Source organism: Apodemus sylvaticus, chromosome 11, assembly GCF_947179515.1.
Source record: "Apodemus sylvaticus chromosome 11, mApoSyl1.1, whole genome shotgun sequence".
In the NCBI taxonomy this organism is placed as follows: Eukaryota; Metazoa; Chordata; class Mammalia; order Rodentia; family Muridae; genus Apodemus; species Apodemus sylvaticus.
In genome coordinates, this window is record NC_067482.1 from 20,353,728 (window position 1) to 20,375,412 (window position 21,685).

General features: G+C 41.6%; 1 protein-coding gene across 2 annotated transcripts in view; it reads right to left on the bottom strand.

Moving 5' to 3' along the window:
- Nucleotides 1-21,685, bottom strand: part of Slc4a4 (solute carrier family 4 member 4) — a 322,837-nt gene that overhangs the window by 105,359 nt on the left and 195,793 nt on the right. For both annotated transcript variants that reach the window (XM_052198847.1, XM_052198846.1), the window contains exon 8: nucleotides 873-1,030. In XM_052198847.1, the coding sequence (XP_052054807.1) occupies nucleotides 873-1,030 (158 nt within the window). The remainder of the gene's footprint in view (nucleotides 1-872; nucleotides 1,031-21,685) is intronic.

Genomic DNA, 21,685 nt, shown 5'->3' on the forward strand with positions numbered 1-21,685 from the left:
AGAAAGAAAGAAAGAAAGAAAGAAAGAAAGAAAGAAAGAAAGAAAGAAAGAAAAGAAAAGAAAACAAAAGAAAACAAAAGAAAAGAAAAGAAGTCACCTAACTCTACTCCAGTTCCCACAGCAAGCACATTCCTCCCCTAAATCAGGTCGTAATTTCCTGATGTCAACTTGAAGCTTCAGCCTTGGTCTCATCACAAGCCTAAGCGAGGTATTAGCATCTCTTCTGCTAATCTTGTGCCTAAGTTGAGCATCCAAACCACTAAGTGCAGCTTCAGAGATAGCGGGCAGGGCTGCTTCTAGGATGACTTCTAGGACAAGAGCAGTAAAGTATCACGTGATCGTAACGCTTCCTTTGAAGGCAAAACGGCATGCTTAATATAAAGGGTACGGTTTTAAGTGCTTAGAGTGATGACCACGTTTTTACAAAGATGCCCACTTACATATGTGTATGCATCTATGTGTTGTTGCTTCTACGTGTGTGAGCCCAGTAACACTTTCCTGATAAGACAGAGGACATAAAAACACGTACAACCTCTGAACAACTTACAAAATGTATCATTGTGGACAGGTATTTAAACTCAGTGTCTCCAAATGGATACTAGAGTGTGCTCACTAAAAGACTTATCATATGATTAGAAAGAATAACCCACAGGAAGACACCAGCACACGGGCCAGTCAATCACTGTAACTGCCACTACCATTACTGTTTAAGTAACGTGTAATTTAAGAGCACACCTGTCTGTCAGCCACTACTTCAAATGAAAGTTCTCCAACACAGACTGTGCCCTCGTTCCACTGATTCTCGGACCTGAGAGGGATGGCATTGTCCTAGAGGCACCCTGTGAACCCTAGTGGGAGGGAGAGCAGCTTACCTTGTGGGCACGGGGACCTCGGTCAGGGCACCCAGCATGACAGCCTGCTGGAGGCGGACAAAGGCAATGAAGGGAGTGTCCAAGAAGTCCACCTCCCCAACGAGCACGTTGGAAGCTTCCGCGTCACGAGGCAGTTTTTTCATGAATTTATTCTTCAGCTGCATGGGAAGGGCCAAGAAAAGATAATTTATTTCAGGAGAGAAGAATAAGAAAATACACTATATACATTACTCCTAGAAAACCTCTGTAAATGAGTCTTTACACAGAAGCACTTGGCCAGGCACTTTTATAGTATGACTAACCATTACATTATAGTAAATATTTATTTGTCCCTTCAAAAAAAACTAAGGGTACAATAGCATACAATACAATATTATTAGTATGCAACAGATCTCCATTTATTGATTTATTCACTCACTCAGTACACTATTGAGAATTTGCTATCAGAAAGAAAATGATCTAAATCATGGGGCTAGCAGAAAGAAAGACTCATTTCATATCCTGATTAGGGGGATTATTACCTAGGGGGAAATAAGATGTAATTTAAAGTAATGATAAATACTAAGAAGAAAAATAAGACAGATAAGCAAGTACTATTTTTCAGAGTTGTCAAGGAAGGTGCCTGAGAAACACATTTAACAGTGGAGAAAGGGTGCAAGCCATGTGCAAAGACGTAGACTGAAACACTGTGCAAGCAAAGGGAAGGCCCTTCAACAGCAAGGAGGTTGTTGGCTAAAGGAATAGTGAGAAACCAAGTGCATGAAGCTAAGAAGCAAAGGCAAGAAGAGGATCTGAAACTGCATGACCAATGGGGACCCTGTCACCGGTCCCCTAAGGCCAGGAGAAAGAGTTTAAGAAGGTGGGAAGATGTCTGCTCCGCAATGTGATTATGATTTTGGGGGCCACCAGTGTTGAAGGCCACACAACAGAAAATCACAACCCTGAACGTAAACATAGGCTGAAAAAAGCATTAAGACTCATACCCTGGACCCTCTGTCCTTCATAAAAATAGAAGGCATTGTAGAGGACTGTGGCCAAGAGATAGAAGAGGAAAGAAAACCAGGACTTTAGGAAGAGCTAGAGAGGGAAGGCTGGAATGATGACCAGGTATTTGCAGCTGCATCTAAGGCTAGTGGGGGTTGCAAAAAGATGAAACTTTAAGAATGGGACCAAAGAGCCAGGTACAATAGTCATGCTGCAGTCTTGACAAGTAGGTCCAGTGGGCATTAGGGAACCAACTAAGAAACTAAGCAGAGACTGGCCACAGACACTGTTACATTGAGAAATATTGTTACAAAGAAAGGAGAAACGGAGAGGCAATAGAAGAGAGTGCAAAATGGGACAGAGTTGAAAAGTGTGTCTATTGCAGCCTCTCAGAAAGTGAGCAGAGAGCTAATGGAGGCAGACTGCTGCTACAGGAACTGTAGAGAATAGCTACAAAAATAACTGCAACGCCAAGCATCCTGGAACTACCGAGCAGGGGTGGTACCCACATCACAGACAGAGGAGTCAACTGGATACAGGGACACAGCTTAGGATCCCACCAGGAACGCAGACTGGATGGGTTTGAACGTGGGTGATTTGAGAGACGAGCTAGGTGGTAGTGAGGGCTTCTAGGGACTCATAATTTTTGCAGTGAAGCAAAAGTGAGCTGATGGTGAGGGGGAGGGAAGTGTTTGGAGGATTAAGGAGAGGTAGGAGAGTGTAAAGTTGTTTTCTCTCTGAGTAAAGGCTGCAGAACACAGTTGATTTGGAAGTTTGTCTAATAGGCATTATTCGTTTGCACAATTCAGGGGAATTGCATCAGGAGCAATGAAAGGATAAAGATAAGGACTTTACTAAACCATACAAAAGGCACAGACTTCGGATAAACAATTTTTACCCAATATAGATGTCTCGCCCTTCACGTCAAAAGCACCAGTGAGTTTAATCGTTTCAGCCATAGATTGCTGCTAAGATACAGACACTGCTCAATATCTCCAATTAGTAAGGAGGCTGGGTCAACATTTTCCTTTCAAACTTCAACCTAAGAGTTTCTTGACTGGGGAAAATACGTGACATGGAAAGCGATGTCGAGCTCTCTGTTACCCTGCATCACCTCTCATCCCCACCAGCCTGAGAAGAAGCCTATAAAGTTAGAAAGCAAAATCTTAGGGCTATGATATTAGTGGGAACCAAAATAACTATATATGCGAGACAAAGTGTCGTCAGAATTCCCAGTGCATACGAAGCTAATGAAGGGTTCCCAATCACAAAAAGCGGACTGAGGCATGGCCGAGATGAAAAAACTCTTTCTAAATAAGACCTTCTTTATGGACACAGAATGCAGAGTATACAAGAGCCTGGCTGTACAATCATTTTCCTCCCTAGATTCCTACCTACCATAGCCAGGCATGCTGCCTGCAGTCCTCTATGGTGGCTATACTTACAGGTCTTATACTTCCGACCAAGGACCACCCTCCAGAGCTCAGCACAGCCTATTCTACCGCCTCAGCCCCCTCCCTTGGAAACTTCACTAGTCAATTCTGAGTCATACTTACGTTAGATGTGTGGAAACAACTAAGAACAGTTCCTTGGGAATAAACTCAATAGCCACTTGACACATAATTCATCTGTAATAAATGCTATAATGGACTTTGTAGTAATGAAAATCAGATCAATAGAGCATCAAACTGTCCAGAAAACTTATAGAAGCTTTTAGGGCTCAACTACAGCAACTATATAGCTCACAAAAATAGGCAGAATATCCAGTCCACTAAATACCCAACAGGATCTGCCTAGCTCTGCCCCACTTTCACTAAGATTGCTGTATTCCTGCAATTCAGTCCTTAGATGAATCTTCCCTACCTGAACCACACTCGTTGCCTGATTTTGTCAAGACTCATACTTTCAAGATTCACCCACATGCTGATGACTCAAAATGCACATCCTAAGCCAGGAACTTTCACAAAATTCCAGACCTGAAACACCTTCAAATGGATTTCTAACATACATTTCATTCCACACATGCAAAATGAGCCTTTCTTCCAGTGCCCACCCCCTCCCCTTCACCCGTGTCCCACCTTCTGCCAGTTCTTCCTGAGTTCACTGCCTGAAGAACAGTGCCTCCATTCCTCCATAGCTCAGACCCAAGGCTTGACTGTCATCTTCAAGCCTTCTCTTGCTTTCATGCCCAGGTCTGTCTGTTAGCAAATCCTGCTAAAGCCACGATCACAATCTATCTAGAATCCCACTGTTCCTTATCAATGTCATTGTTACCATGCTGGTCCATGCTGTGATCATTTTCCTTGTGCCATTTCCCTTGTGCTGCCATTTCATGAGGTATCACCAAGACAATTATGAGAACTCCCAGAGTCCTAGAATCATCCAGAGACCATAGCTCCATGTCCTGATCTCCTTCCACTTTCTCCTGGCAAACATTCCAGCATCTGTCTACGTCCTCATCCATATGCCCCAGGTCTCCTTAGCTCAGGTCCTTCTGTCGTAGCTGCTGTTTTTCTCTACAACAATGTCTTCAGGGGTCCCTTCCTCAGTCCCTTACAGTCACAGTATTAACAGTCACTCTTAGCGGGGAGATTCCTCTGCTTGTACGAGTCAAGCTACAGACGCTGTCTCCTCACCAGCATTTCCCATCCTCTCTTCTACCTTGGGCTTTGTTCCTTGTATGTATCTCCCATCACCTATGCCATATGGACCTCTTATCTTCAATGCCTGCCTCCCCACCTCAATATAAGCTCCCGATAGGTGAAATGGTCATCTAATATGCTCAGTGTTAAGTTCCTTATGTCTCTGAGAGTGTCAAGAAGAAAAGTTAATAACTGTTGAATGAATGAAAGGCAATTATTATTTCTATTTTTCTCTGCAAGATTTCCCCTACCTTTTATGTTTTAAACTTTTCTTCTATGTCTATGTGCATGCATGTATGTGGCTTTTTTTACATGCATATGAGCAGATGGAGTGTGTAGGGACAATGTGGAGGCTCCAGGGCTTAAGAATCATCCCTGCTTGTTTTTCTATATAATCCAATCAAGTCTCTCCCACAGTTGGGTCTTTCAGTAAAATCCAGAGCTTGCCAACATGGCTAATCTTACTTGTGAACTTTCGCTGGTAATCCCCTACTTCAGCATCCCAGGGTGGAATGATAGGTGGGCTATCACACCCTCCTCCTCATTTCATAACTCTAGTACTCGCTTCTAAAAGAGTCTCTAGTCAATGAGCCATCAACCCAGCCCTCCTCTTTCTTTAAAGAGGAAGTGAGTCATTTATATCTCCCCTGGCCACATATGTAAATAAAAGACCTAGATACAGGCCACTGTTACTAAACTCCTTTCCTAACAAGAAGGACTGAAACAAACAATATAGACATGAATGAATCTCTTACCCATATGAGAGAACAAATTCTTTTGTTTAAAAAAAAAAAAACTTGCATTCATGTGTATAAAGAAACGAACATCCTCCCAGTCAGTAGTGGTTGTTCCTGCCCAGGCTTGAAGGAATGTCTCAGGACTATCATACCAGGGAAGAATGAGGTCAGAGCCCAAAACCAAAAGCAAGGAGGGAAAGTGGGCAGAGAGAGGGACGGCTGAGGCCCCAGTCCCCAGCTGCACACACATTCTAAGGCCCCTCTAAGAAGTCTGCCCGAGTTAAGGAAAACAGTGCCTCCTCTTCAGGTTTAAAGCAGTTTGGAGTGTGTTCCTAGCCACCGCAGAGCCCAGCGACAGCACTGTATTTGAAGAGGAATGGAGGAGCACCAGGTTCAACAAAGCTGGATATATACACTTCTGCACTAGGGCCATTCTCAAAGCCTTTCCTGAGCCTGTGCGGCCCAGAACACTTCATCTCCCGCCAGAGAAGAGGTACATTATGGTATGAATCTGATCACAGACTCTTGCTTTGGATAGACATATTTTTTTTTCCTCTTTCATCTAATCCCACGCTTTTTGTCAAAATGTATAGGGGCCTACAGTAGTCAAGGTCTAGCTGTGGGCACTGAGGAGAACAGACAAGCCCTACACTCCTGAGCTTCACAGTGCAGCGGAGAAGCCAATTCAGAAATAGCTGCCACAAAAGAAGACACATAAATAACATGAAAGACACATTTTTCAGTCAGAGGTCACAAAGCAGAGCAACCATACCCAGTAACAGGGTTCGGGGAAGGTGTCTGTGTCGGAGTTTAAAAGCCTACCGCACAACATTGGCTTATCAGATGCTCGTTCTCATGTGACTTTTGTAAGGGATGCAACAATGGCCAATAGAGGAAAACACAATGGCTATAAAATGAACACCACCAATTCTGGGCTTACATGATAAACTGTGAACAATCATAAAACACTAAGGGAAAATTATACAGATTAAAGAGGGAGATATTGCCAAAGTCAACAGCACAGCAGATCACGAGAATAAGAACAAAACCCAAGGCCGTTTAAATCTGGATGAAAGTCTCCCAATAAAGTCATCTGGTTTGAATTCCAAAGATCCAGCGTGACACATCCCTTCCCCTGAGATCTTTAGCTGTTTCTCCCAGGGAAGCCCTGGCTGGATAGTATGGAAGGTTGAAGACAAGAACACACACAGAGCACTCCCTTTAGCCAACCTTGACTTCAGCCATATACTTCAGCTAGCTCAGTAATTTTGTCACTCCCCCCCCTCTTTTTGGCTTTTTTTTTTAACCAGAGTTTAATGCAAGCTGTGCATCCAGATGTGCATATTTCGAGATCTGTTTTAATGTATCCTTTCCTCCAAAGGAAGGCCCTTGGATAATTTCTTGGATGCATGCAGCCTGCCCTGTTATGAAAACTTGCAGTGTCTTGAGCGTCCATCCTTTGCTATGGGTGCTTTGCTATGAACCTAGTGAGCGTGGCACAGGTCTATGAAGAAACTAGAAACTAAATCAATAGAGCAGAGTAAGAGTAGAGGAGGAGGAATTCTGGTTGTATTCCAAGATGAGACAGCTGTTCATCCACAAATGACAATATTCTGCAGTTCACTGAAACAATCTTTTTCATTTCCCCCACTTAGACCTTAGGCTCTCCTATCCTCTTGCAGGAAAAGTCTGAATAATTAAGGATTCGCAGATAGGACCCATCCCAATATGACATCGGCTTAATTGTAACCACTGATGGGTGGCATGTCCTCATGCCTGCCTTGCCTCTACACTCACCCCTGACAAAAATCAACATTGAGGAGACCCGAGCTACCACACCCCTCTGAAAGTAGCAGCTGCTAAAAACTTTCTTTTTTCCCCTTCATTATTATTGCATTAAAATAATTATATCCGGTAATGTCTGCTTCTCAACTTACCCATCCCCATGTCCACAAACTACAATGGTGCTGTCTACCTAAGCAGATTTCTTGGAATTGTTATGGATGGTTCTCTTTCTGTCCTTGTTTTCCTAGTTCTGGGTTATGGTGTGGTCTTCTTTTGGGAATTTCCAGCTGCTATTCTTCCCCCCACAAAATCGTCTGGCAAGCTTGGTGTAGTTGTAGGCTGTCCTGGGACCATATCCTTTTCTGCAGAGGATTTCTGGGTAGGGGTCAGGTGGTTACCACATCTACTGATTTGCTCCTGATTTTCTCCACTTGCCACACTGTCATGGAATACTTGTTAGAAGTACCTCCTTTCAATCTCAGAAGTCCCTTGCTTTAAAAGATAAATTAGAGAATCCCTTCACATCTGAATCTCACTGGGATTTTAAGGAAAGCTTACCATACTATGTTATATTATAAATTACCTGTTATAGAAACTTAACATTTAAGAAATATGAACGTGGGGGGGGGAAGCCTAGGTAAAATATCCATTTGCCAGTTAGTTGTACTATGTGAGAATGTATCTACTCACTCTATGCAAACAGTGTTACTTGTTATGACAGACAAAAAAAAAAAAAAAAAAAAAAAAAAAAAAAAAAAAAAAAACCTTACAACCCAATCATCTCATAGTGCTCTGTCTCCTCTGCCTTCTGTGTGCATCAAGAGAGAAAGCCAGATGAGAGTGTGCCAAATAAATGGGATTTTTTTCCTAATGTGAGCTTCATGGTGCCCTAAAGATGACGGGCACAGGAACTGCTTTCTTTTGCAACAATGCAACAGACTGGGAAGAAGGGACTCAGCATGGCCAGCCATGTGACTCTGCATCACAGTCTCAGTTATATGTCTGTGTCATAAAGCTATCTAGGAACCTATGAATTCTCATCGTTTAGATTCTGTATGGATTCTGGAAGTTGGCAGCTGTATGCTTGGTTAATGACACAGAGTCATGGATTCCAGTCAACGTGACTCCAACTCAATATTCCCATGGCCTGTCTTCACCCTCCATGTCAACCAATAGCAAAATAAATATCATCTTGAAGGGAGGCAGAATCATCTATAATAGCAAATTCTCCTCATGGTGGTATTTAATCAGAAATTATCAGCAAGAGAAACAAACGCAACCTTAAAGCAGAGCTAGCCAGCAAAGCCATTAAACACAGGCTTCAAAAAGACTTCATCACATCTTGATATATTTGTTACAAGATGTAAGATTTCAGTGCTACCTAGCATTAAGGCAAAACAGGTTTCTTACTGATTAAAAAGTATCGCTGGGTTATTAAACACAGCATCCCTAGAACCTACATGCACGGCATATTCAAATGTCCACTGCGGCCAAACCTGTGTAGTCACTAAAACTTATGGCCTTAACTACAAGCCTTATAAAAGAAAGGCTAAAGAGCTGTCTGTACACATATAGAAGAATAAAATGATGTGGGAGAGTTTGGGTGTGTGGGTCTAAGATAGGGCACATGCCTAGTGTGCACAAGGCTCTGGATCTGCAACACAATCCCAATACACACACACATACACACACACACACCCCTAATAAATGAAACAAACAAAATAGTATATAAACCCTAGAGAGGGCAAAAGAAATGATAGTCAAAAATCTATACAATGGAAAACAACTGAGGGTACATATCCTACCAGTCATATTTTATGATTTGACATGTATTGCATGTCTTAGCTAACTTGTCTAGGAAGGTAAAACGAGCGGTTTCTTGAAAGTCCATAAAAATCTTCCCTTGCTTACACCGTTACTGGTGCTTACTATCTACGATGTGGTCTGAGGTTTCAAAAACACACACATTTTGAGAGTGCGTAAAGCCGTTAAGATGAGACGCCAGAAGGCTCTGCAGTCCTGCTTTACCGATTTGTAAAACACTCTCCAACTTCTCTGCATTTTGAAGAAATACAACTTCAAAGTGAAAACAATTGCCTGAAGGTGAAAATTCGATTTTACAATTTTTCGTCTCCAGATTTAGACATCTCACCGGCACTGATGCAAATGAGCCTGTGAAGCAGCCTGTTTGCGAATGCCCAGCAAACTAAATATATCAGTAAGTGGGTCTAATTCCCTAAACAGGATGAAATTTCAAGCAATGACCTCCTTTAAGAATCTAAATCTCTGAGCCACATTTTGTGTCTATTATTTAAAAAAAAATAACACTGTTAAACATGAATTTAGCATTTAGTAATTTTAAAGTGTATTCATGTATGCAACTTTAATTGAGTTCTTATACCAAACTTATGAAAAATGCATCCTACCATTTTAAGGATGAAGGAAACTGAGGTCCCAAAGATCTAAAGGACTCCACTCAGCTCACGGATAAGGACTAGGCCAGGTCTCGAACACAGACCATCTGCCCAGGTCATGGCCCTGGGAAAGGCTCACGTGTCTCACAAACACATTTGATTACGTCAATTTTAGAAGCTCTTGACCTAAAAATCTCTGAGCCTTTCATGTAGCAAACCGAGTTGAAACATCTGCATGAATAACCTTTAAAAATTAGGATGAGCACATTTAAAAATATTAATAGTATTTAACTCCATGAAATAAACCGCGTGGCTCAGAGAAAGAAGGCTAGGGTGAAGAAAGCCAGAATGCAGACAGGAGCACTTGGAAAGGCTTAAAGAAAAAGAACCTGCAAACTCAGGGTGCTGAGCTGGGAAATTTTTCTGAAGTTCTTCCCCTCTACCAGTTTTAAGTATGGATCACTCCATACTTAATCAAGGACGTAAAATACTCATTGTACTGTGTACGAATGAGTCCCCACTGCCTGAGTGCTCTGTCTTCTTATATGATAGGGATTACAGCCCCTCACTCTGGCCTGGTCCTATGCTATGTCTGACCCTGATTTCCCCGTCTCTCCCGACATTCCCTACCCTGTCTGCTGTCATTGCCTTTGGGACAAGGCATCACTGACTGGCTGTCAGAGACTTTTATTAGACGACGGGTACTTTAAAGAAGGTAGTTAAATTATCTGTCTTTTAAATATCACATATTATTCAACTTCACTTCCCTGGTGCTTCCCTGTCTGAGTCTTACAGTAAGCTCTCAGTAAACATTTAACATGGAATCCCGGATTAATTAATTCATCCTAGATGGATATAGCATCAGAACCCTCTGCAGGGGAGAATGTGGAATGGGGAGCCCCATGGAAGGTGTCCCCCCGGGCTGCTACAAACCACAGAAAGTTAGGACTTCAGTAAATAAGTGCAGGTGTTTTGCTGCTCCAGAACAGGTAAGCACACGATGCCAACCAACACTTTCCAAAGTCTTTCTCTGATTCCTGCAGAGATGCTTGAGAGTGCTGTCCTTGGCTGGAGATTTCTCTGCAAGCTTTTAATATTCCTGCCTTTGGAGCTGAGCTGCACAATGATTTCCTTCCTCACTTAAGACTTAAATATATTAGTAAGATCAAAAATGTGCCTTGGTTACCAAAAGAAATGAAGGACTTCAATAATTATTTTTAAATTAGTGACAATAATGATGACATGGATAACTAATAGTCTCTCTTACCAGTGGTCACTGGCCATGAGCTAAGCCAGGAATGTTTTTATTTTTATTTTTTGTTTTCTATATTTTTGCTTACATTCTGAATGCTTTCCCGGGAATGTTTTATACCTCACGACAAATTCTCACATTTTCTTAAATGACCTATCATTATCTGGCTCCATGTGCCCATGAAGAAAGTGAGGTCTACAGATTATGGTAACATGCATGAGATCAGGGAAGGAGAAAAGGTCCCCCCATGAGGGACCACTCATGCTGAAGGCAGCTGCCTACCTTCTAAGCTTCTACGGTAACCTGGGGACTGTTAACTGTTATTCTGAATGCAAATGGAGAAGGAGATGATGCGCTTTGTAATTAGCCTGAGTTGTCAATGAATCTGGACTCTTCCCCACACAAGGCATGAAACCTTGAGCAAATTGCTTCATTTCTTCAAGCTGAGTGTTCTCATGTGTGAAATGGGGACCACAAAAGACTAAGTCATAGAGCTGTTAAGAGGAGTAAGGGGGGGCATGTTTGAATGCCTGTGCACAGCAAATGCATTGGGTGAAGAAATACAAGCTTCGGCAGTGCCTAGAGAGTGGAAACATATCACAGAGAAAGCAAAAAGTGGACTGGGTGGAGTGTCTAGGCAGACAGGAGATGGGGCAGAAAGAGCCTTGACTTGAGCACAGCGTAAGACAACCTAATGGTCTTCAGTAGCTAAGGCAAACCCTGCAGCAGCACTGGCAAGTAACAGACACTTTGTTGAGGATCTGACAAGCCCTTGAGTTTCCTCTGCCCTTCGTTAACCTCCAGAGCAGTTGCTAATAGAACCAGAGTTCACTTCCCTATTTAGTTTCTTCGTCTGCAGACAACACTAACATATCACATATTATGCGACTATGGAAAAACTCCCAGGACTGGGGCTGAGTTAGCAATGTAGATAATTCAATAAATGGTGACTTTTCTTAATATAACCCTCAAAAAAAAAAAAAAAAAAAACCAGGAAGAAGTGATGGGAAAAATTCCTTTTCTTTCCCAAAGGAATAAAATAAACTGCTGCTTGCACACCTCTACTTTAAATTCATACGTAACCTTCCAAATCTTGAAGGGAAAAACTCTTCCCCTGGTTTGGAACTTAGATTTTAAGATGTATAACCACAGTAGGGAAACTCCCCAGGGGATGTAATCATGCCAAATAGATAGCTTCATGAGCTGTGACTTCAAAACAGTTATAGAGATTCATCCACAATGAAGCTACAGTATCAGATGGACCCAGGGCTGAGGTGAGCGTGGGTGATTCAATGCAACTATTGTATAAAATAAATATAATTCCTCATGATGTCTGCACCATTGTATTTATCTGAAATCCCTCAGAATGACATTCTTGTCCTTGAACAACTGTGCTCAGCAAAGAGGGGAGAAAATCCTTTATGTCTAATTCTGGATCTACCTATTAATATCTAAAAGGCAGCGCGTGGTAGGAGTCTTCTCACTTCCACCCCCAAGAGAAAGATTTTTAAGCATAAGGTTCCTTTCATTGCCCAGCAACCTCTAGCTGCCACAGAGGGAGAAAGGTTGCATAGGGAACAACCAGTTGAAGTCAAAACAAACAAACAAACACAATTAGCATTGTGGGGTTAGTGACTTTAAGAGAAAATTATAGTTTAAGGAGACGTGTTTCCCATGTATTCTTCTCTGCACACATCCCAGCCAGGGTAACGAAGAAAGCGCACAGACTATTCTCTCAAAAACAAGAAGTTTCCCAGGCACTAGAGGTGGGAGGGTGTACTCATCAGAGGTAACGTAGGCAACCAAGAGTTGAAAGCTAATGGCTTTGTAAAACAAACACCCATGCAGAATGCTTTTCTTGTGAAGAAACCAAAAAGCACCCCCACATCCCACCTAACCTTGACTGACCCCAGTGCAGCCCAGGAATCCAGCAAAGCTGTGTCCTGAGTCCCATATAAACCTCAGAGCTGATGTATCAGACCTCACTAGTATTTCCCTTGCAGAGAACAAAAATATCAGTGGTTCATAACTTGGGGTCCTCTTGAGGTCACAGGGAGTTCATGAGCACCCTCAAGTTACATGCAATCTCTGAACCTTCATCACATTGCACATTAGTAGCTGGAGAGGTTCATAGCCTGTTATCACAAACTCAAATGGATCCTTGATATATAGAAACCTCAAATACCAAAACATCAGATAGCCTTCCCAACTGAAAATATGCTCAATGGAAACCAAAACTGTTCCTCTCTAAGGCTGAGTACTATATACACTATAAGAGTTTTGTACCTCAAGGATTAGAAAGTGTGTGACTTTTAAGCACTGGGAGATGGGAGCCACAGAACACTGTGGGCTGAAAGCCCTCCCTCTGTCCTCCAGATGTGTCAACGGCAAGCACATCATTCTCAGCTAACTCCCACTCAGAGATTCTGGAACTGGAAGGGAACTGGCTCTCCTGCTACCCAAAAGTCACACTCCCAGAAGAGCAGACACACTGTTCTTGAATATGTCTTGAATACAGGCATAGTCTCTTAGGCATCTCTCCTCTCTCATGCCACTGGGAGAGTAAACAACTCTAATGAGAACCCATTAAAATGCTGTTTAAAAGATGTCACAAGTGATAATCTATAGAAGTAAATCCAGCCATCAAATCACAAGTGGTAATAAAAATGTTGTCAGGCTGACAAGTCTGCCTAACTCCTGAGATGTGTGTGAATGGATGCTCCAATACCCAAAGACTTAAACCTAACAAGAACTTGTCAATTGAAAGTCTATCTGTTATGGTTATGGGGATATGGGGTGGGGTGAGGGTGTGGGTGAGGGGTAAGCGGGAGAAAATTATATCTATTGACTTCCAAATGGTTACTAGCAGTTCTCTGAGAATTCAATACTATCCTATGGAAGCACCGAGCCGGTCCTTTCAGGGCTTGGATGTACAAGTAACCATATGGCCCTAGAACAACACGTGAAACAGGCAGCTGTATGGCTGTAATGAAATCTGGAGTAGTCATGCTATTGTTTATTCAGTAGGTTTTTTTTTTTATGTACTCTTCACTGAGGTCTCTAAGAACATGTACCAAATTAGAATAGAGAATAGCAACAAAGTTAAAAAGAGGAATTGAGTATCATCCTGACAACCAGGCAAACTATACAAGAGTTTCCCTATAAGTTTCTTATTCTGCACTTGGGGGTGAAAGTCTCTTTGAGTCTGTGAATACTGAATCTGAGGGTCTCTTCCATTGGAACTTTGTACAAGGACATATTCCAGCCTCCAATTCTACCTCTTAATATGTATGTGTGTGTGTGTGTGTGTGTGTGTGTGTGTTTCTGTCTTTCATTGAGTATATTTGTGTGTATGTGCCTCTCAGTGTATGTGTGCGCGTATGTGTGCTTCTCAGTTTTGTATGGGCCTCTCAGTGTGTGTGCATTTGTGTGTGTATGTGTATCTTGTGACTCTCAGTGTGTGTGTACCTCTCACTGTGTATGTGCCTCTCACTCTGTGTGTGTGTGTGTGTGTGTGTGTGTGTGTGTGTGTGTGTGTGTAAAATGAGATATTACAATAGCAGGTACTGGCTTGGACTGGGAACTCACTGAAAACTCCCCCCAAAGAGACAGCATTTACAGAGAAACAGTAAGTAAGTATAAGCTGCCTATTGGAAATAGCATTATAGATGAAGGAAACTATATGTGTAAAGACCTGGGCAGGAAAGTGCACAGCATGGTATCAGAGAAGGAAGACTTCCTTGAGGCTGTAATAAATCACTAAGAATGAGACCCATGCATGTCCACTGGAGAGAGTCTCTGGGTAGGAAGGAGATGTAGGACTCTGGACATCACTCTGGGCTTAGCCATGAAGACAGAGCAGCAGCAGCAGCAGCAGCAGCAGCAGCAGCAGCAGCAGGAGCAGCAGGAGCAGCAGGAGCGGCAGCAGTAACAAGCAATGCACTGCCTCTCCTTCACAGTGAAGCCTGCCACACATTGCTACATATCCTCAGGACACGTTCAGCTTCCTATGTGCTATAGTTTAATATCTTGTGGGTTGTATATGAGTGTAAATATAATAGTTAATGGATCACCATAGATTGTCTAGTACCTTGTTACTATTGAGAAAGTAAGGGAAAAGAACATGTCAACAGTATAAATCTTGCCTGTCTGGATGTATATAACAAATATAATGCAAAATCATACTAGATTGTGCTCTATCCCAATGAAAACACCAACAATACACTGATGCTCTATTTTGCTACTTCCTCTTGGACCACTCAAGAACTATAAAAATATATACTCTTGCTCCAACTTACACAAGGCATTTTCCTACATGGTATATCCCACTCCTACACTTTCAAGAGAGCCAGGGGCAGGGCTGAAGATAAGCAGTTATTGTTTGCTTCATTTTTACCTTTGGTACTGCGGCTGAAACAAGTTCTTTGGGGTACCCAGAATAGCTTGTATTCGACCTTCCCCCCAGCCCCTGTCCCCTTTTATTGTCACACAAACACAAAGATACAATGCTTTATTTTTAACTAAGGTATTTGAAGAGCTCTGAGGGATATGGACTGCACAGACTCACTCAGCAGTCAGTAGACACCAGGCTCTGAATCAGCATTCCTGAGAGGATGAAAATTGGAATCGTCTGCCCATCAGGACAAATACATCTCTGCTAGCAAGAAAACTAGAGAAGGACTCGAGAGTTTTCTCCCTACGAGTTTGTACCATTTCCTCTATCTTTACACGCTGAAGTATTTTCAAGCTCAGAGCAAGAAGGAAGAGCGAAAATGATGGTGGGACATAGCCCATTTCATAGGTTAGACTATGAGGCACATACACACACGCACGCGCGCGCGCGCGCACACACACACACACACACACACACACACACACACACACAGGAGTTTACAACCCTTGATGCAACTGGAGATTGGGGAATTTCCTAATAATCTTTTTTATTTGTTCTTGATTTTGAACTTTATTTTAATAAACACTGCATGTTGTTCCAATTTGACACATTACTTTAAAAACTTTTTTAAATGAATATGTAAAGTGGTTTTTATAAGTTCAAACTGTGAACATAAATCCGGGTCTTTCAGAATGCCCACTGGTGGGTTCTATTAATGGGATGTTCTTCAGGGAGTGTCAGCGTCTCAAGGGAGGAGAACTATACTTCTATCTCTCAATGAAAAAGCCCCTCATCCCACAGTCTTACAGATGTTTTCACAGGGTCCTGATGAAAAGGCCAGTCTGCAAAAATTCACCACTTTGAAAGGGAGCTTCACAACTATTGTGAATATAATAACAGTAAGAGTTACTGTTAACTTTTCCAAACACGTTCTTCCTTCTGAAAACCGCAGTGGCTGGGAACCCATTCTTGGAGATCACAATTCAACAGCACCTGCTCTTTCCTCAAGCTCAGCCTCTTATAGGCTGTGTATTCAAATCTCTAGTTTCTCACATCCATTGATATTAAAAATACTGCTTAAAAACAACTTGGCTCTAAGTTCCATTTGAGAACTGAGCCTTGCCACTAAAAGCACAGTGGGAATTCACTTTGTCCCTGGCTGGGACTTTTTTTTTTGAAGCAAGTCATCCTGAGAAGCAGCTGGGTTTGAATTTGACAATTACTGAGATGTTACCCTGGGGAGCTAACCATAGGAAAATGGGCAATGTAAGAGTTATGAAGTAAAGAACTAGCAGAGACAGTAATAAATTCAAGTTGACAGTGAAGCTGCCTTTCAAAGTGTCATTCCCCACCCCCAATTTCATACAATTCCATGTCACACCCCCAAAAGTTGGTCCAGATCTGAAATGTGCTCTGCATGGGTAGTATAGAGCCATGCTGACTGTAAAAGAACATCTTTTTGTGCTGACAGCTGTCTTTCCAGCACATCCTTGAGACATAGTATCCTTTATTTAAATAAAAATTCTGTGATGATTTCTTTAAATTACACCGGTCAGCTGGTTAACGATGTTCATTTAGTTTTTATAACAAGAAAACACATAAATAGATTTTTCACAAATAAAACCATAAACTGTTTCTAAAACGTTAGAATTTCAATGATTGTCCTATGCAAGAAAAAAAATGCACGAATATATGAGACAGGCAAGAATCTATGTTTCAAGCAACTGGTTCACTTATGAATACAGACTGCTAATGAATGTAAGAGGAAATTTCACCAGAATGAAAAGAAAAGCAACACTCTACAAGCCACTTTATGCCAGGTCGTGGTGTTGCACACCTTTAATCCTAGCACGTGGGAGGTAGAAGCAACTGGATCTCTATGAGTTTGAGTCTACCTTGGTCTACAGAGCTCCAGGGCAGCCAAGGCTACACAGAGAAACTCTGTCTCAAACATTAAAAAAACAAACAATTCAAAACAAAACCAAAAAGAAAAAGAAAATAAAAAGCCAACCAAAAACAATAACAAAAAACACTTTTTTGTTTAAAAAAATGTTTATGTTCATTTACTTAAATTTCACAAAAATTCCTATCAGAAATCAGTTCTCTAGACCCCTGACTCTCCCCACAGTGCTGAAGGTGGCCACACTAAAAACAATATGTACCATGTGACAATTTTATAATGCACACAGTAGGTCCCAGATAGTGTCATAAATTCAAACCTGGAACATTTACATCTGCTAGAATATTTAATGGTGGGGCTCAAGGTAAATGCTACTGATATATCTCAAAGTAAATGGCGCCCAGACTGGAGAGATAGCTTAGCAGATAGAGCATTATCTGTTCTTCCAGGAGGCCTAGGTTTAATCTTAATACCCACATGGGGTCTCACAACCATCTCTAACTCCTGGGTACCAGATTTATGTGCAAGCAAAACACCCAAACATATAAAAATAAAAAATTTTAAAGGTAGGTCTTAGGGTAAAGAAAAATAAACTTTTGAGTCCGGTATAGATGTGGATGTGATGACAAAATTAATGGTGGACCATCAGACACATTTCTTTACAGGAAGGGAAAACCAGTATGGTACAAAAGGTCAAAGTACAAAATAGTATGGGCCAAATCAGCAACGTAAATGTGAAACATGAGGATTAATGTATAAAACCGACTTGTACCCTACCCAGTCTTACTGCAAACCCAACCAAAATGGAAAGGCAACAACTCACTTAAATGATAAAAGTGAGCATGACAGTGAAGACTTGCATCACAGTTTCAGACACATCTAACTTTGATACATTAAATGCGCTCTCCCTTTCTGACAGGCACCCCACGGAGTAGGCAGTGCTAAGTAACTTACACTTCTGTGCTATGAACCAGAAAATTGAAATTCAAAAAACTCAAGACTTAATCCTCTTATTGTCTTCAGTGCTGTTCCCAAGAAGAGCCTAAGATCAAAGTTCAACTACAGTGCTTTCTCCACTATTGAACAAAAAAATTAAGATTGTAAGTATGGTTATGTCTTAGACTTGCTGACCTGGAGGTGATTCTGTCCATGGTAAGGATGCATCCAGAAAAATCAGATGCCAAAGAACTGTGAGGCATTTTAGCAATGCAAGTGAAGATTAACCAATCAAATTGGTTCTCACTGGATTGTCCACTGCGGTCCATAGCACGTTAACTTATCAATCTAATCTAATTTTGTTAATTTGACCAGGAACACTATCTATACAGATACAACAACACAATTATGTATTTCATAAAAATTGCAAAGTTTGGAACCACTACTCAAAGAGTAGTAAAAGCTAGAGTGTGTTTCATTTGTTGGAGAAGTCAGTCGCTTGTACTGTTAAATGACAGACAGATGCAATCTTGTTTATATTCCCCCACTTCCCTGAGGACAGATGTCTCATTTGGCCACCATCCTTGTCTTCCATTATTTATGTTCTCTAAATGTCCAAGAGCTTCCAGAGAATCCCTTTGTCTTTCAGGGCCTGCTCTGGCACCTTTGTTTTCTTCTAAACTCTATGGATCACCCTACCTGAGACCACACATCACACTAATTTAAAAATCATCTTACCATGGGGTTGGCAAGATTGTTTGGGGGGGGGATGGGAAAGTGCTTGTTGGACAAGCATGAGATCTTGAGACTAGACCCCTAGCACCAGGTTAAAGACAAATGTCAAATATCTTTAACCCCAGTGCTGAGGGGACAGAGACAGGCAGATACTAAGGGCGTGCTAGCCAGCCAATCCAGCCAAAATGGCAAACATCAAGTTTAGTAAGATAACCTGTCTACAGAACAATGCTGGAGAGCAACAAGGAAGACATCCTCTGTCAACCTTTGGCTTCCACATGTGCACACATGAGGGAGTACACATGCACACACATGTATAAATACACATACAGACACACTACCACATAGACACACACATCAAAATACGTCTATGAGAGCCATTTCTCACTGATGGCTATCAATCTAATGTAGGATAAAGACAAACAGAGTGACATCTTTTAATCGCCATGGCAGCAGAATTGTCCAGCTAGACACTGTTAGACAGGTAAGAATTGCTTGAATTTTTAAAATACTAATTCAGTAATTAGTTCATTCAGCATGATGTGCACCTCAAAGTCCAGAAGTGATCAGTTGGACACCTGTCTACTTGACTGAGGTTTCAGTCCTAAAAGCAACCCTAATCTTACAGGCAGAGTTCATTGCAGATTCTAAGCTCAGGCATGCAGACCAGAGTGCAGCTCTGTTGTTAAATAAATTTCACTTGGAGACAGTTAATCTCACACACAACCTCAAGTTTGCCACGAGGGGTAAAGCAAGGTAGATATTAACCATTCCAAAGCATCCATGTAAGGAAGGGCCCTATCTTTGTCAATTGTAATTGATTCTTTTCAAGGGAACAAACTCAATCAGCTATCTCAGGAATGGGACAGTTATCTCAATACTATCAGATTAAGCTACTAAATGGTTGGGTTGGAGAGATGGCTTGGTGGTTAAGAGCACTGACTGCTCTTCCAGGGGTCATGAGTTCAATTCCCAGCACCTGTAACAATTCTCTCCTCTGGTGTGTCTGAAGAGAGTGTCAGTATTCACATAAGTTAATTGATTAATTAATTAATTGATTACTTTTTAAAAGGTCACTAAATGATCAACAGGACATCTTGCTTTGAAGCTCAATGTTTGCAATGGCTACAAGGCAATCGTTCAGTAACTCTTCACTCTCTTGGTCTATATGCACAGAACACCAAGTAGGCAGGAATGTTTATGTGGTATGTTCCACTGGCTCTCAAATTATCAAAGAAATTACTGCTGGGCTTTTAATATGGTGGCCAAAGAAAGGGAAGCATGGCTTTCACTTCAGTTCAGTTCTTTGAGTAAAACCATAGTATTGACAGTAACATGTAGAAAGCTCAGGAAGCCCTGTGAGGGACCAACAAGATCATGTGACATGGCAAACCAATCAGCTGGCCTTTGGAACATTAGGCAAGTGTCATGGAAACAGTAAGAAACTCTCAACCCTCCAACTCCCTGAAAAAAGAACAGAACAACTCTCTTGGGTGCCATGACCTCTTCATACTTCTGCTCTGCAGAGATTTCCTGTTGAGGGGAGCAGTAGAATCCCCAAAGTAAGCCAGAATGTAAGGGGCGGTCTATGCAGCTACTAGCTCACCATGAAAGCACTGATAAAGCCTATTCCCATACCAAACTAAGAGTCTCTACAGTGGTTTCTTAAAAATTCTCCTGAGGAACAGGAATTGGAGGGGGCGGGGACAAGAGAAAGGCTGGACCCAACAAAACTGCAAAAGTATAGAACATTGCCTCAGAAAGAGGTTTGTCAGCTCAGCGGGCAGCTTTTCTTTTTCTTCCAGGTGCAGCCCACCAGGAGCGACTCCTGAGAAGAAACCATCACCTGATTGCCATGGAAAGTCCCAGAGAGCTTCTACAGCTGCCTCAGTGCTGAGGACAGCAGCACCTTCGGCCAAGGCAACAGAAACACAAGTGGCCAAGGCTACAGCCACTGAGATTTTGATATTTGTGCCTTGGGACAGAGGTAATGAGCCAAAGCGGGCATCCAATCAAACTAGGAGCATAAACTCAATCTTAATATCTACATATAAACTTCTACAGAAAACCCCAAGGTGAACTAGGAGGCAAATGTGGGAGCACCAAGAATCTCTATTTCACCTGGTCTCTAAGCTGTTGGTTAAAGGATAGACTTGGGCCTGACTGGCAAACAGTACATTAGTAGTAGAAGAGGCTTATAAATATGTTTTAATGATCTAGAATTGGTATCTCTTTTGGGAAGTTAATTAAGACTGTCAATAAATGATGACCCAGTATCTGCACTTAGAAAAATGTCTTTATAAAGACTCATGAAGAAAAGCAGGTCATTGTGGTAAGGCCATTTCCTAGAGGTACATTTATATTCATAAGGAAATGATAACTTGGTATCAATCAGTAGGTTACTTGACTAAAATCTGATTCATGTATGCCACACAACCTCCAAAGAGAATACAGTAGTTTCCACTCGATTCCTATTTATTTGTATAACTGTGGACATATTCATGCAACCAGAAATCATGGGACTTTAAGTCCAGTAGCCAATGGTTGTTATTTTTAAGAGCTAAAATAAACTGTTCACATTTGCATTGCTTAAATTTTACAGAGACTTTTAACTGAGGAACAGCGAGGTTTAAAAAAAATCATAGACAATAGGGTTGCAGCAGAAAAGAATAGATACATAAAGATATAACTATTCCACAACTTTATTACAATGGCCTTAGAAAATTGTTTAACCATGCCTATAAGGTATTGCTCTTGGCTCTGTAACAAGTTTTCACTTCCAAGTCTTGCTTGATGAGGACTTAGATATGGGTAACTTGTGACATGAGAACACACCTAAAAGATGACAGATAATGACATTGAACTGCTCTCTGAAACACAGTGCAAGGACAATCATGGGATCGGAACATCATGACAGGGAGAATAACGCAAACTCAAAAGAACGAAAGAAAAAAGAAACATCTGATATCCCATATGCCAGTTTATTATTGAAGCCATGGCACAACTGCAAACCCTTTTATTAAACGTATAATGCA